Below are 14,941 nucleotides of genomic sequence, written 5' to 3' on the forward strand. Positions count from 1 at the left end.
CTAGGCTCAGATTGAAAGTCCCTCTCATTAATGCCAGCTCAGTTGATTACCCTAGAGAAGAAATTAACAGTTTTCCTCAAAACACTGGGAAGAATAAAAGAAAATGAATGCATGTAATTAGTAGCACTGGGGGCAAAGACATGATAGTAGTAACCCTCTTCACCCACTCCCCTCACGAAACCTCTTTCTGTCTTCGGCTTGGTCGTCGAAAACAATGGCGTTCCTTTCTAGCTCCCTGTTGTCTCAAGTCTCAGGTGGATTGATGTGGTTTAATGAGGTTTGCCACTAATTAAAGTATGCAAAAGAACTGCACATTTTCAATGAATCCCAATAAGAGGTTCTGTTTCTGAATGTGCTGTGCCATCCGTTTGGTTTTAAGGGTTGTATTTTTGTACAAACATCTTCAAAGGAGCTGACTCCTAAATAAAAACATTTAATTAATATTTTAACTCTTTATCAAATCAACATTAGAGCACGATTGGAACAATTGTTTGCAAGTTTAAGAAACAACCAATTATGAGTTTGAGTAAAAAAAATGTTGAACTCAATATATCTCAGATTTGTTAAATTTGTTCTATGGGTACCTCTGTATATCTATACATTTCTACTTGATATGCTATAGCCAATGTTAACTTGTGCACTTTTCATTTTTTTGTAGGGCTGCCCCTCACTAAAGATGTTTCTTGTCGACTATTAGTCACTCATTTAATACATTAGTCAAGCAGTTGGATGATTATGATGTTAATTTTATTACTTAAATATATAGGCTACTTGGAGAGTGGCATCGGAAAATGGTTTCAGTTTCAGGGCTGAGAAAGAATATTATATGTAACGTTGTAACATTACAGAGAAAAAAGAAACCATAATGTGCATTAAAATATAAATTAAGCGCTTTGCACCGGCAAAAGAAATGATTATGAATGTGTCGGAAAAAACAGCAAGGAGACTGAACATTGAACTATTTATTAATAAGCTAGTGTTTTCTGAGTTAGTGTCGGCTGCAAAGATGAGGTCGCTGACTCTCATCTAGGCCTATAGGGGATGCGCCTATAGAGAGAAATGCACATTAGCTTAAACACATCATGCAGTAAGTGCTAATTTAGCTTCCGCACGAACACTTGGATATGCGCCTATTGAAGATGACGCTCATGATCATTTGATTGGAAAGTGTGAAAGGTAAGCCATTCATTTTGCGCCATTGGTAAGGCACTTTTACGTTTTCTCATTGGTTTCTCACGATTCGGACATCCAGGAAATGCACACTTTAGAACCATTTTAAACACTACATCGAGACCCATCTGCGTCGTTTTCTCAGTTTTCACTCATGCGCCAGTGCGCTCTCGTGAACTCACTCAGAGGCCCACACAGAAGAAAATCAATAGTTGAATAAAGTCGTTACTTCTGTTTTTTTTCCGCATTTCAAACTAGAACTGTTAATGTTAAAAAGCTAAAATCTTGATACTTTATTGGAAACGTTGGCGAATAAGGGACTGTAAGGCTCGCTATTTTGGTTTAAAGTCTGGCAGGGATTTGGAGGGCGTGCACTAGTTTGTTTGCCCTATTATTCTGCAACAAAGTGAGACTGTAATTGTTTGCAGGGCAGTAATGTCGCCGCTGGCTGTCTTCAGGAAGGCCAGACTGTCCTGGTGACAGAATCCAGTTAAACCCAACATCCCACTCTTGCTTTTATAATACCTCTATTATCTAAAACTGCTAGAGGGAACCAAAAAATGATTAAAGGATTGACATCAGTCAGAAAGAAGGTGAAGGGGAAGGTCTGTGAAGGGGGCAGTGTTGCGGAAGGCTTATCTCGTTCTTTTCACTTATTTGTTTGAGGATGTGTGTGCATTTCTTCTTGTTCGTGGTCAAATATAGATGTTAAATGTATTTTCATAATTTGACCACTCTAGTTGCATGATAATCAATGATCTCCTGCTTTTTTCAATGATGAGTTTGTTGAACCTCAGCTTGATGAATAAAATTCCTCAGATGCATTCATTTATTCTCTGTGGCTCCCTAAAAATGATATTTGATTTAATTTAGATTTTTGAAAAGGAAAAAACAAGACCTTGAATAATACAGTATATTTAAAAACGTTTTCGAAAATAATTAAGATGTGTACGTACACTCATTCAAAATACAAGGAAAATATGTTATTGTTTTTTACCTGATTGATAAACCACGTGATATTTTTATAGTCGTTAAATGTCTTTGGTTGAAAATGGCATAAAAATATTTTTTTTTAAACCATATGAAACAAACATGAATGCAAAGAGTAGCCTACATTTCTTAGAACTTAGCATATAAAGATTTTCCTTTTTTCTATATTGTGGCCACTTTTATTTGACCCAAATTAACACATTGCAGTTATTTTGGGAGTTTTTAAAGGAACACTTCGACTTTTTGGGACTTCAGCTTATTAACCGTATCCCCCAGAGTTAGATAAGTCCATACATACCTTTTTCATCTCCGTGCGTGCTTTAAGTCTGTTTGACGCACCCACCGCTAGCCTAGCTTAGCACAAAGACTGGATGTAAATGGCTACAGCTAGCATACTAATCCCAATAAGTGACAAAATAACGCCAACATTTTCCTATTTACATGTTGTGATTTGTATAGTCACAGTGTGTACAAATAACAAGGTCATATGAGACACAGCCATTTTTTAAACGTTTAAATACTGGGAACTATTTTCTCAGAAGGCGAAGCACTGCTACTTGGGCGGAGTGATTAGCGCAACACCCGAGAAGCGCCGTTCCGTCAACAAAACCAACGTGACTTCGTGATCATGGCTGACTTTGAGGAATTGTCAGAAGATTTTTATTTGGTATCAAACCAACATCCAGAACCATATCGTTTTGAGCCAGAATACACAGACGAGGAGTTACAAACTTTGGAAGCTGATAGACAAGATGCCGAACAGACTGAGGTCGAGGGGAGAATCAGAACGGGAGTAGCCTACTATTTCACAAACAAGGTCACTGTTTCTCAAAAATGAAAACTGCCCATCCCCCCCTCCAATTCATTAGCAAGTTGAAGGCTACAGTCCTGAAAGTTACCTTTAGCGCCGCTTATTTGTTACTGGGGCGATAGAGCGTGTTTGTGACAACACAATACTAACATTACTGGGGATACATGGAGCCCGGGAACAACTGTAATAGTAGTGAGCATCCTATTCATGTAATAGTGTCACTAAGGTTACATTACATCTAGCTAATGGCACTGTAAGGCTAGTCATCTAAAAACATAACGGAACACTTACCGCAGCCGCAGGTGATCCACTTTGTCCTGTCTTTACTATCGATGGGATGGCCGTAAGTTATCCTTCAGCATGTTTCATGGTCCGTGTGGCAAATTCAATTTTTTCAAAATAGTCGTCCTCAGTGAAATGTTCTGAGCAAACACGCGATAATAGTCCTTGATGATGTCTACAGGTGTGTTTGGATCTAACGTTATATCCAGAGCAAGTAGCCATTGATTCATCAGGTCAGCGTTTTTGGTTGGAATTCTATGAAACATCATGGTATTACCTGGTCTCCCCTGTTTATTGTCGCAGCTCTTTACAATACAGCGAACACCCATGATTGTAAACTTTGCATTTACTATCTAGTAATTGCTGATTACTCCAACTCTGAGCGAACTCTCTGCTGCTCACCACGGCGCTTCTCGGGTGCTGCGCTAATCACTCTGCCCAAGTAGCAGTGCTTCGCCTTCTGAGAAAATAGTTCCCAGTATTTAAACGTTTAAAAAATGGCTGTCTCATGTGACCTTGTTATTTGTACACACTGTGACTATACAAATCACAACATGTAAATAGGAAAATGTTGGCGTTATTTTATCACTTATTGGGATTAGTATGCTAGCCGTAGCCATTTACATCCAGTCTTTTTGCTAAGCTAGGCTAGCGGTGGATGCGTCAAACAGACTTTGGAGATGAAAAAGGTATGTATGGACTTATCTAACTCTGGGGGATACGGTGAATAAGCTAAAGTCCCAAAAAGTCGAAGTGTTCCTTTAACAGAATTATGATTAGGGTCATCAGTTGATGAAAACATTTAATTTAATTGCATGATATGGTGATTAATTAATTATCAGTATCTTCTGAGAAAGCCCACCAATGAAGATTATTCAAGAACATTGTTATTCTGCCATACAGAATAAAGTATAGTAAATAATCAGTCAGTATATTGAACATTGTGAGTTGGTTGGTTTTTTTAGGTAAACCAAATGTAAAAATCTACTTGTATATTGCAATCCATCTTAAAATGATATCTTATGTAACTAGACTGTATTGTAGTTTGAATAGGCTATATGTGGCATTAATGATCAGTCTAGTGATTTCTTTTTTAAATGTTCGTCAGTTAGTTCTGTCTGGGCTAATGATCTCTCTGAAAGGTCTGATACGTGGAGTGTTTTCAGCAGATTGTGCCACTGGTAACGAGGCAGTGACAGCAGGGACGCCAGCGAGCAGACTGTGAATGTCTCTGTGTGGACACACTCCACTGAACATTATTGCAGAAGATCTGCAGGGCTGCTTTTGAGCGTAATTACGCTATTGGCAGCGGTGTAGGGTCCCTCGTGAGATACAGTTGTTCATCTCTTAAAAGGATGTCAAACCTAGAGGTTTTGAGCATAAAGGGACTTGGGAGATAAGCTGTGGCTTATTAGACAACACTATTTCTTCCTGTTTAACATTATCTTGGTTATGGATTATTGGATAATGTCCATTAGGTGAGAACGTTTGATATTATATGCATTGACCAGAGCATGGAAATAATCCTACTATGTGGCCCTGTCCCAAATGGCACTTGATACTGGCTAATGGTCTTTGCTCCCAGGTGTCCCATTTGTCATTTCTGACATTCAGGACGGTGATCAGGAACGGACACTTTTTTTGTGCACTCACTGTTTTGAAATTCTCAGCGGACTATCAGCCAACAGCCCATTTGCAAAATATAGACGCACAAATATCTGGTTACATGTGATGTAATGAGTTTGTTTCTTTAGCATTGAAATATGACTGAGATCAGCTCAATCCCCTTCACAGTGTTTGGATTTATTTTATTTATTTTTTGTACATTTTTGGCCTGAAATAATTTTTTGAGAGTACATCTGTTCAGCTCTGAAAGCCATAATCCAGAGAATGAAATTATATTCCAGGGAAATTGCATTAATACAGGGAAGATTTGGCCAGATAAGAAGGGATTAAGTGAGGTAAAAAAAAAAAGTACAGTAGTTCAGTGTTTGATCCACAAATTATGGTTATTGCCAGCACTCAAAACGATTCTGGTCTGTGTGTTCTCTGCATTCAGGTGAGTTTCACTTATAGTCATGTTTATCTTGAGCAGTGGAAGCACTTTGTGAGATAACCCTGATAAACATACCCGGATAAGTGCTCAATAAAACAAGTATACATGCTAAAACCTCCCTGTGTCGGGAAATAAACAAGCGGAACAAGCGGAACACTCAGTTGTGCAGCAACACCCAGATCATGAAATATGTATAACATTCATATACTGCATTGCTCATTTTCAAACAAAGAGTCACTGATACCTCCTGAGGGAAGAGTGTGTGAGGGTTTGTGATGCTACACATTTAGTCCCCTTGATTACAGTGCTGTTTTTCCATCTTGTGCCACTGACACTATTGCAATGCTAACAAGAAAAATATACCGAATACATGCCGGAATGGTGTAATTAATGTTGTTCTCTGTCTGTCTCTTAGGTTTGGTGCAGCGGGGTGGGCAGAGAGGCGAGCGCATGAGGAGAGGGCGTCCTGAGACCCCCATCTCCACCGCTCGCACACACACGTTCACGGACACACCGCGCCTACAGCCCTCCAGCCACCATGGTAAACCCCTCATCTTCTGTTTGTGTGGTGGATTGAGTATCACGGTTTTGTTCGTACAAGGTTGATGTCTAAATTACGAAATCTCCCTTACACGTGTTTCTGTCCAAACCGCTCTAATCTAAAACGAGTTAAGATGTGATCGAGAAAATGTGATGGGGAGCTTGAGAGAAAGAGAGAAAAGGGGGGAGGAGATCAGCGTTTGATTAATGGGCCTCACCTCCGGCTTGTGGAAGCAGGGTCTCATGGGAGAGTAGGGCTGTGCTGTTTGAATTATTAAAGTCTGAGAGTTGGGGGGGAGGTTCATAAATAACCCAACGTAACGAGCGCCCTGCTAGCGTGAGCTCTAATGCTAACCCAGCTTTGCCGCCGCAGCCGGGGTGACCTTGGATATGCACACGCAAGCGCATACACACATACACACCCAAGCGCTTCCCACTGCTTTCATTCTAGCAGCTTTCTGTGTCTTTTGATTCTGTATCTGTATTGATTTATTGTGCACATAACGAGGTGACCTTCCTGGTTTCACTCGACTTCCTGTCAAACTGTGGCCAAAGTGGCAGAACACACACACAATGGCAGTCCGAAAATAAATGTACAATTCTTGAGTATTGTGTTTCTGGCTTATAGAAAGGTTCTGCATGTAAACAACTTTCAAAAAATGTGCAAGAATAAGAAAATAGCCTTTTACCTTTTACAAGCTAGAATTACTTCGGTGATGACCACTTTAAAGCCTAAATAAAATTAATTTTAGGGAAGAATTTAAGTGCTTTAACAAAAATGCAAGCTTCTCATTTGAGCTTTTTAAGCCCTCTACTTCCATTGTATGTGGCTTTGTTACCATGTTTTTAACTTAATTTAATCAAAATTATTTTCAGTGCTGATCAACATGTTACAAATAGACCATCTATATAAAGCATAAATTGCTTGCTTGATTTTCTGTCAAGTTGTGTGTGTGTGTATACATTTTTAAAGCGGCATTCTCCAGGTCTATGTTCTGGGGCCGCTTGAGATTTACACAATTTGGGCATCAGAAAGCTGCTCACGCACACTGTCACAGTCTGTTTGTGTCAATCTCACCACACACACATACACTCTCTCACTCATCAAGAAGACCTGCATCAGTCAACAGCTTTTTGTGGTTAGCTCAAGTCTATGCCTATAAGTCTATAATAAGTGGCCACAGAGCTTTGCAGATCATTGCCTGACTGGAAGACATTTTAATTAGGGGTGTGTAATTAATTTATTACTGAACACTGACCTCAAAATACACACAGAGATGACACTACATGCCAGTGCCCTTGTGCGGTTATCTATTCCATCTGATTGGCAGAGCAGGAGCCATAAATAGACATTGCTACAATAAAAACTGCACTATAACAGTGACATTTTTAATAAATAAACCATGCAAAATTTACATTTCCCCTTCAGTTTTAATGGGCTTTATCCTTCTATGTGCATGCATTTGTCCATCTTACTCCATCTGATTGAGATCGGTTTATCTGAATGTGTCCCCAGTGTGCCATTTGTTAATCCAGTGGTTTGATGAAACCCTCCTTAGCTTGATTATACTTGATTTCTCTCTCTCTCTCTCTCTCTCTCTCTCTCTCTCTCTCTCTCTCTCTCTCTCTCTCTCTCTGTCTCTCTCTCTCTCTGTCTCTCTCTCTCTCTCTCTCTCTCTCTCTCTCTCTCTCTCTGTCTCCCTCTCTCACACATGCATGCTTTCTTGTCTCTTTCTTACTCTGCCCCCCCCCCCCCCCCCCCCCCCCCGGTTCCACTAATACATACAAATTAATGTGTACAGGATTCCTTTTGGATTTTTTGCCATAATTTGGAATACCTCCTAAAGAATCCTAATAGAGTCTGCTAAGAATCAAATAATATCTTGCTCTGTGATGTAGAATAATATACTATAGGGCTGGGTAAAAAATATCGATTTCTCGATTTTAATCGATTCTCATTTTTACGAACCGATATCGATTCTTAAATCCCAAGAATCGATTAGTCATCCTGTTTTCAGCTGATGAATGAATGTAACATTGTAGCGCATCCCATCCAATAAATCGCAATAATCTTTGTGCTTTGTTACTATTGATATGAAACAAAGTCTCAGATTTCAAATTACGTCTATTTTCTTACGAAATTCAAAAACATAAATACCGTTTCGGCGCTGTGGCGTGAGATCGCTCTTGCTCAGTTCAATAGAAGCAGCAGCACATGATCTTCTCTTCCGCCTTAATAATACCAGTTACAGCGCAAAATAAACATGAATGAGCTTCTGAAAGTGTGTTAAAAGGTAGAGTACAACTTATCGAAATCCGTATCATGTCACATGGAATCGCTCAATCAGTGTTTCAACCGTGGAAAGACGTCAGTAAATCAGCTTGTAAACAATGTCATGTAGCGTCACATTTACCTCAGAAAAACCATATCCAGTGACCATAAACTCGTTAGTCAGCTAGAAAAATTAACTCTAGAGAGGAGCATTTTGCTAAATATATGCACCATATTACATATTCATTATACTTTTTAATGCTCTTCAATTTTGAATGCATGTTTGAATAAATCTGGCAGGTTTTTATGACAGCCACCATTTAAATGTTTATATTTTATATAACTTTATTATTATAAAAATAAATAAGTGTATTTTTAAGTGTTTGTATACAAATCAGTTAATTTGTACCTTCAATATTATAGTAGGCTAATGAAGCCTGTAGGCTACAACTGACTCCCATAGTTTACAGCATTAGGTAAGAGATTTGTTTTCCTTGAGAAAATTTGCCATGTATTGTACCTGATATCCAAAATAATCAATATTGAATCGAATTGAATCGGAATCGAAATCCAATCGAATTGCAAGCTTGTGAATCAAAATCGAATCGAATTGTGAAATTTGTGTCAATACCCAGCCCTAGTATACTATTATGCTATTCTGAGTTTAGCCTCTGATTAGTTTAAGAATCTTGGGTTTTGGTTAGTTTCAAGAATGTTTGGTTCCAAATTACAATAAAAATTACATTTGCAATTCTGTACGAAAGAGCGGACATGAAATGACTTTCAGAATCTTTCTAATGTAAATTCTTTTTAGCGATAATTGGCACTTTATTAGGTACACCTGTTCAACTGCTCATTAACGCAAATATCTAATCACATGGCAGCAAATCAATGCTTGTCATCTTCGCTTTGTTTCATGAAGCATTATTTTGCTTCTCTTCAGCTGTGATAAAGAGACATCCACCCTTGCATAGACCTTATTCACAGCAGCGCCATGCTTGATTTTTAACGGGAATGAAAGCGAGGCTGTGAGGGATAGACATACATCTCGTCAGTGGGTTGTACTGTTATTTAATGTGTTTTTGGATTGTTCTGCTGACAAAACACTGCAAAAATATCTTTCCGAGAAATTTCAGTTGTCAAAAAATCCCAGACAAAAGCTGTGGAAAATTAATGTGATCTAGGACCTTTATACAGCGGATGCCATTAAAAATACGATAAGTCTATCCCTCGCAGCCTCACTTTCATACCGGTCATAGCGCTGCTCTGAATAAGGTCTATTGCGTGTTCATGCATTTTTGGGGGCGGTACAATGAAGGGAGGGGTGTGTTTTGTTTAAGTTGTTTTTTTTAAATATCAACAGTGTTTCTCAGAAATCGCTTACTGCACCTTTTTTCATTGCAGCCCAATGTGTTTTACGAGGTAGTTGAAGATACCCAACACTGTTGTAATACTGTATGTAACCATTATTCTGTGCACAGCTTGTGCGTACTAAGCGTCTTTCTATCCTTATCCATCCTTTCCCTCTCTTCGGTATGATGTGTGATTAAGATGCAGTGCTCTCTGCTCCTCCTTAGCTATTTTACACTCTTTTACACTTCCCAGTATGTTTTACGGCCACTCGCAGGCAGCCATTAGGAGCGCCTCATAAACCCTGTTAAATACTGGCCTGATGCCACCGAGAGGCCGCTGTCACTGCCGGTAACGCACACGCACAGATATGCATCTTTATACCCCAGCCACCCACTGCTGCAGATGCTGAAAGACACATGCTCACCAAGTCTGCTTTAATGTTCTCAAACACGTGTAGTTTGTATAGCAGTGTCAAAGTGTTCACTCTGCATCACAGTAATTGATCAACTCCATTAAAGGTTGCAGCCTTCAACCATCAGTGCCTCGCACTCGACAAACAAGCCCGACTGTCTTGTTGAAGCCTCCAGTGTAAAAATGTCACTCTGTGAATTCCGATTGAAACAAATGAATCTTGTATTTCTTTTCTTGCTAGTTAAACAACAGCTGGCGTTCAGAAGATGGATGCGTCGTGTCGTTTTTATGTGTATATTATGTGAAAGGTCACCCCCCCCCCGGGGACTGCAGTGGCGCTGATATGAGCTTTGATACGCTATTGAGCAAGTCTGCTGTCGAATGTAGAAATGGTGCAGGAAGAGCGACAGAATGAAAATGACGGGATTAGGGAATGGAACTCGTGTTGAATAGAGCTGATGTCATTGAGATTCAGTGCTGTGAAGGATGATGAATGAATTGATGAAAGAAATGACTGGTAGTGCACACCTACCTTTTTATTGCCATCTTTCTTTCTTTTTTTGTCTTCGTATTTTGCTGCATGCAGAGACTAGCTCTCAATGCGCAAAAATCAGAAAAAATCTCATCATATGAAAGAGGTTCGTTAAAAAATGTTAGCAGGTAAACCGCTTGAAACATGAAATACCATGAGATTCATCTAATTTTCTACTTTCTATTCATCAAAGAAATCTGTGTCATGGCTTCCACAAAAATTGTACAGCTGTTTTTTTAGCATTGATGATAATAATAATCAGAAATGTTTCTCAAGCATCAAATCTTTGAATGATTTGTAAAGGATCATGTGACACTGAAGACTGGAGTAATGATGCTGAAAATTCACAGGAATAAATTACTTTTTAATATATATTTAAATAGAAAGCATTTATTTTCAATTGTAATATTTCACAATATTACTTTTTTTACTGTATTTTTTGATCAAATAAATGCAGTCTCGGTGAGAATGAGACTTCTTTCATTTAAACTTCTTTCCTCTAACAACCAATTTTTTATAGCCTGACAAAAACGCAATGCACATTTTACAAAATGCTAATAAAACATGCAAAGCAGTGGCCAAAGATGCACGTGAACATCCCAATTAAAATAAAATAAAATAAAATAAATAAATAGTCCATACTGAATCCAAGAATGCACAGCTCTCCAAAAAAAACAATAAGCTAAATAACTATCTGTTTTTACACAATTTTCTTTTTTATTGTAATTGTCTTTAAATTGGTTGTTAAAGGCTTGTAATTGTCTTGAATTTGTTACAAAATCGCTGCTTTGATGGCAAAAAGATACAACCTGTGCATTAAATGGTTTTATTGGGCACCTTCCAGCCAATTAGAATATATCATGGTCTGTCTAAATACTTGATTCTATTTGGCTGGAAGGTGTGCAAGAAAATTGTTTAATGCACAGGTAGTTCCAGTCAGTTTAATCAAGTGCGCACACACACACCACTTGAACACAGATCAATAGATCACGTGCGCACACACAGAAGAATTTTTACCCTTTCGGTCAAATATTGTGCAGCAAACATCAATAACAGCTTTAACTTGTCAATGCTGGCAAATGACCATGGTGTAAGCGGGATAATCCACAGCTAGCTGTGCATTCAACTATTTTAAAATGCACTCCACTTTAAGTCGGGTGGTTATTTGCCTCCATGCCATGCATTAAAATAGTTTAATGCACATCTACTGTAGCTGTGGGTTATCTCCCTTGTACGCACGCACACAAACACGCATATGTGTATGTATGTACTGTATATATGTGTGGTTAGTTGCATTCTATTATACATTTAGCATTATTTCACCACTTTTAGCACCATTTTTCGGTCGCGTCCTGCCAGCTGAGAAGCGTCTCCCTGAATTCTAATGCAGGAATTGAGAATTTGTTGGTTATTAGAAGTGGACGACATTACATGAGACTGACTGAAGGTGGTTGATGAAAGACTGTAGGATTGTGGGTAAGTGGGAGCAGGAGGGCTTCATGTCTGATTAGAAGAGGTTGTTGGGTGACTGTCACTGAGCTCAAATTGATTTCCACCCGTGAGGATGATGTAGAACACACTGACACCTGCAGACATGGGTTAATACAGCACATCCGTGTCTGATGGAGTGTTCCCGGTGAGTCGGGTGTGAGACACGGCTTCAGACACACATATGTGAACCTCTTTCTGTAAGCTCTGTAGATGTTACTTCCATAGACGTTTGTTTTGCCATGAAGGCAAGCAGAGGTGAGTTTGATTGATTAAAGTTTAATCTGCCGCTAAACGCTTCGCTCTAACCTTGCACATCTGTCTAACGCACACTTTAAAAGATAAATTGAACAAGTCAGCCAAGGTGATCTTCAGAAGTTGTTAACATAGTGGTGTGTGTGTAGGTGCGTGTAACGCATCTTTATCAGTGTTACTGGTATCTAGTTGTTTTTTCAACTACGGGTACTTTTGTCCTGTTGACTTAGAGAAACTAGTTTGTTTGATTTTGTTTTGTGACCTTCACATAAAAAGTCTTAGTTTTAATAAAAATGAACTCCTGAGACATAATGGGCCCAATCATACACTCGCGGCACACGTGTTTTTTTGCTAGTTTCAGCCCGATGCAGTTATCATTTTCACGTCCTGCACCAAGTTGTTTAAATAGCAAATGCATTTGTTCCCTTTTGTGTGCCCATGGGCTGTTGGTCTGAAAACGAGGTGCGTTCAGGCACATTGTTGGCGCGTTGCTATTTTGAGGCAACTGTATGCGCGTCGTTTGATGCACTCTGCTTATTACACACACAGGGATGCACAGCAGCACACAAACATGCCGAATATTAAAAATAAAAGGATTACAATGTAAAAGATTAATATTGTGTACATAAAGATATGGTGGAATCCGGCTTGTCCCGTAGATGGTCTGCTTGAGCTTTAACCTCATGCACGAGCAGATCCGTTTTCTCGCTAGAGAATCGTTCAGTTTTTCTGCTTGCAAATTCCGCCATGTAAATAGCAATCCGCCATGGCGAGAGCGCAACTGGCTTTATAAGGGAATGGGAGATGAGACTCTGATTGTTTTATTGCACTTTACACCCATAACACACCCATTACTCCATTAAGAGAATTTTAGACCATGTGTTGAATGCGCCAACCATTTTTTCCATCGTTAAGCTAGCAAAAGTGGATTCAGACACGCCCTAAGTGCACTTGCGCCGTGCGCTTTAGACCATGCACTTAGATCGTTAAAATAGGGCCCAACGTGTCCACAGCTGAAGAAATGCTTTATTGGAATGTGCACAGTTTTTGCATCTACAACTACTCGGCGTTATGTATTGTTTCTTACTATGTTTATTTTTTCAAGCTAATGAGACTTTTCTCTCTCCGTCAGAGGTCCATTCGGTCGTTCGGGAACGATGACCGTCACGTCATGGCTAAGCACTCCACCATCTACCCTTCCTCTGAGGTCCTGGAGGCGGTGCAGAGCCTCGTCTCCACTGTGGAGTGCGCCCTGAAACATGTGTCTGAGTGGATGGACCAAACTCAAGCCAGCCAAACAAATCAGTCAAATTCACCCAGCACACAGGAGGAGGAGACAGAGGCCAGCGCCGACGAATCACCAGAAGGCAGCACAAAGTGAGTATTCCCACTAGTGCATGCTGGGAAAATGGACAGAATCTGTTAGCTGTTGATTTATTGGCTAAAAATCTTTCTGATCCAGAGACGGTAGTCATATTTTGTGTGTTCTGTCTCAGCGAGGGCAGCAGCTGTAGCAGTGGTCCTAGTGAAGGAGGGGTGTTATGTGGAGTGATGAGGATCGGTCTGGTGGCCAAAGGCCTCCTGATTAAAGATGACATGGACCTGGAGCTGGTGCTCATGTGCAAAGAGAAACCCACCAAGACACTGCTGTGCACCGTCTGTGACAACCTCCCGCTGCAGATCGAGGTAATGACACATGCTCACACTTATCACACCTGCTGACAGAAAAGCTAAATGAGCTACCAAAATACACACTTGATAAGTGTCCTTGACAACCTCCTTTACTGGTGGAGTTTTGATCTGCCGTGGCTAAATATACACTCAAAAAGTTACTGTTTGCGTTTCATCTGTTAAAAAACTGCACTGCGGTACACTGCGACTAGTTTTGCCCCGAAGAACAATTGAACACTTTTTCCTCTGGATTTGCATTTGTTGCTTGCTAATAATGAAGCATGTATTGTGGTAATGCACTCATTAAAATATCCTTGTGAAGGTGATTTGTAATTATATGTTACCAAACAATTGTTGCAATACTGTTGCAATTTCTCCTGAACATTTGCAACTGTAACGGCTTCTGTAATTTCTATTATTTGCAATACATGAACACAAATTGCTGCACAACAAACACTTATTTTTTATTCTTTTCAAAAATCTCAAAGGTGCTTTTATCACTAACTAAAACAAAAAACATATAATTTTCATTAATTGAAATAAAGCTGAAATAAAACTTAAATTTTAGATTAAAACTTAGAAATATTTCCTTGGCAACTAAATGAAATAAAATGTTTAATTTGAAGTACTAAAATTAGTAAAGCTAAAACTAAAATAACTACAAAAAAACTAATAAAACTGACAAGCACGTAACAAAATTACAAAAAATTATCATTTAAAATAAATAATAAATAGCATAATAGTATATAAATAATACTAGAATTACACTGAATCTCAGATAAATTCTGTCAAAATTTGTTTTCAGTAATTAATTTAGACTGTAGGACAATAATGGGTCAGTCTCTATGGGACAAGACATCCCAGAGGGTTTAAAATCAGAAAGCGAAAATGTGCATTTTTGCACTTATGAATTCTCACAAAACAAATTGTTATTCAAGCTTTAAAGCTGTAATAATAGTACTGGTTTATGCAGGTGAACTTTCGGTTTTACATTACCAATGTAATTCCTGTGGGAGGAATTTGCTCCATGTAAACAGTACTGTAGATGTCATGTCCCTTTCTGGTTTCTTGCCCCTTCCATGTGGAAGAATATTGTTTACTGATATTACA

The 14,941-nt window shown here is 39.0% G+C and overlaps 1 protein-coding gene across 6 annotated transcripts in view; it reads left to right on the forward strand.

The window, feature by feature from the left end:
- The window catches only part of strbp (spermatid perinuclear RNA binding protein), a 96,874-nt gene that overhangs the window by 51,635 nt on the left and 30,298 nt on the right, over positions 1-14,941 (forward strand). For all 6 annotated transcript variants that reach the window (XM_084104128.1, XM_084104131.1, XM_084104129.1 and 3 more), the window contains exons 3-5: positions 5,725-5,850; positions 13,293-13,537; positions 13,657-13,846. In XM_084104128.1, the coding sequence (XP_083960254.1) occupies positions 5,848-5,850; positions 13,293-13,537; positions 13,657-13,846 (438 nt within the window). In that variant the 5' untranslated portion in view covers positions 5,725-5,847. The remainder of the gene's footprint in view (positions 1-5,724; positions 5,851-13,292; positions 13,538-13,656; positions 13,847-14,941) is intronic.

This window comes from Abramis brama (genome assembly GCF_963993115.1).
Source record: "Abramis brama genome assembly, chromosome: 25".
NCBI classification, from domain to species: Eukaryota; Metazoa; Chordata; class Actinopteri; order Cypriniformes; family Leuciscidae; genus Abramis; species Abramis brama.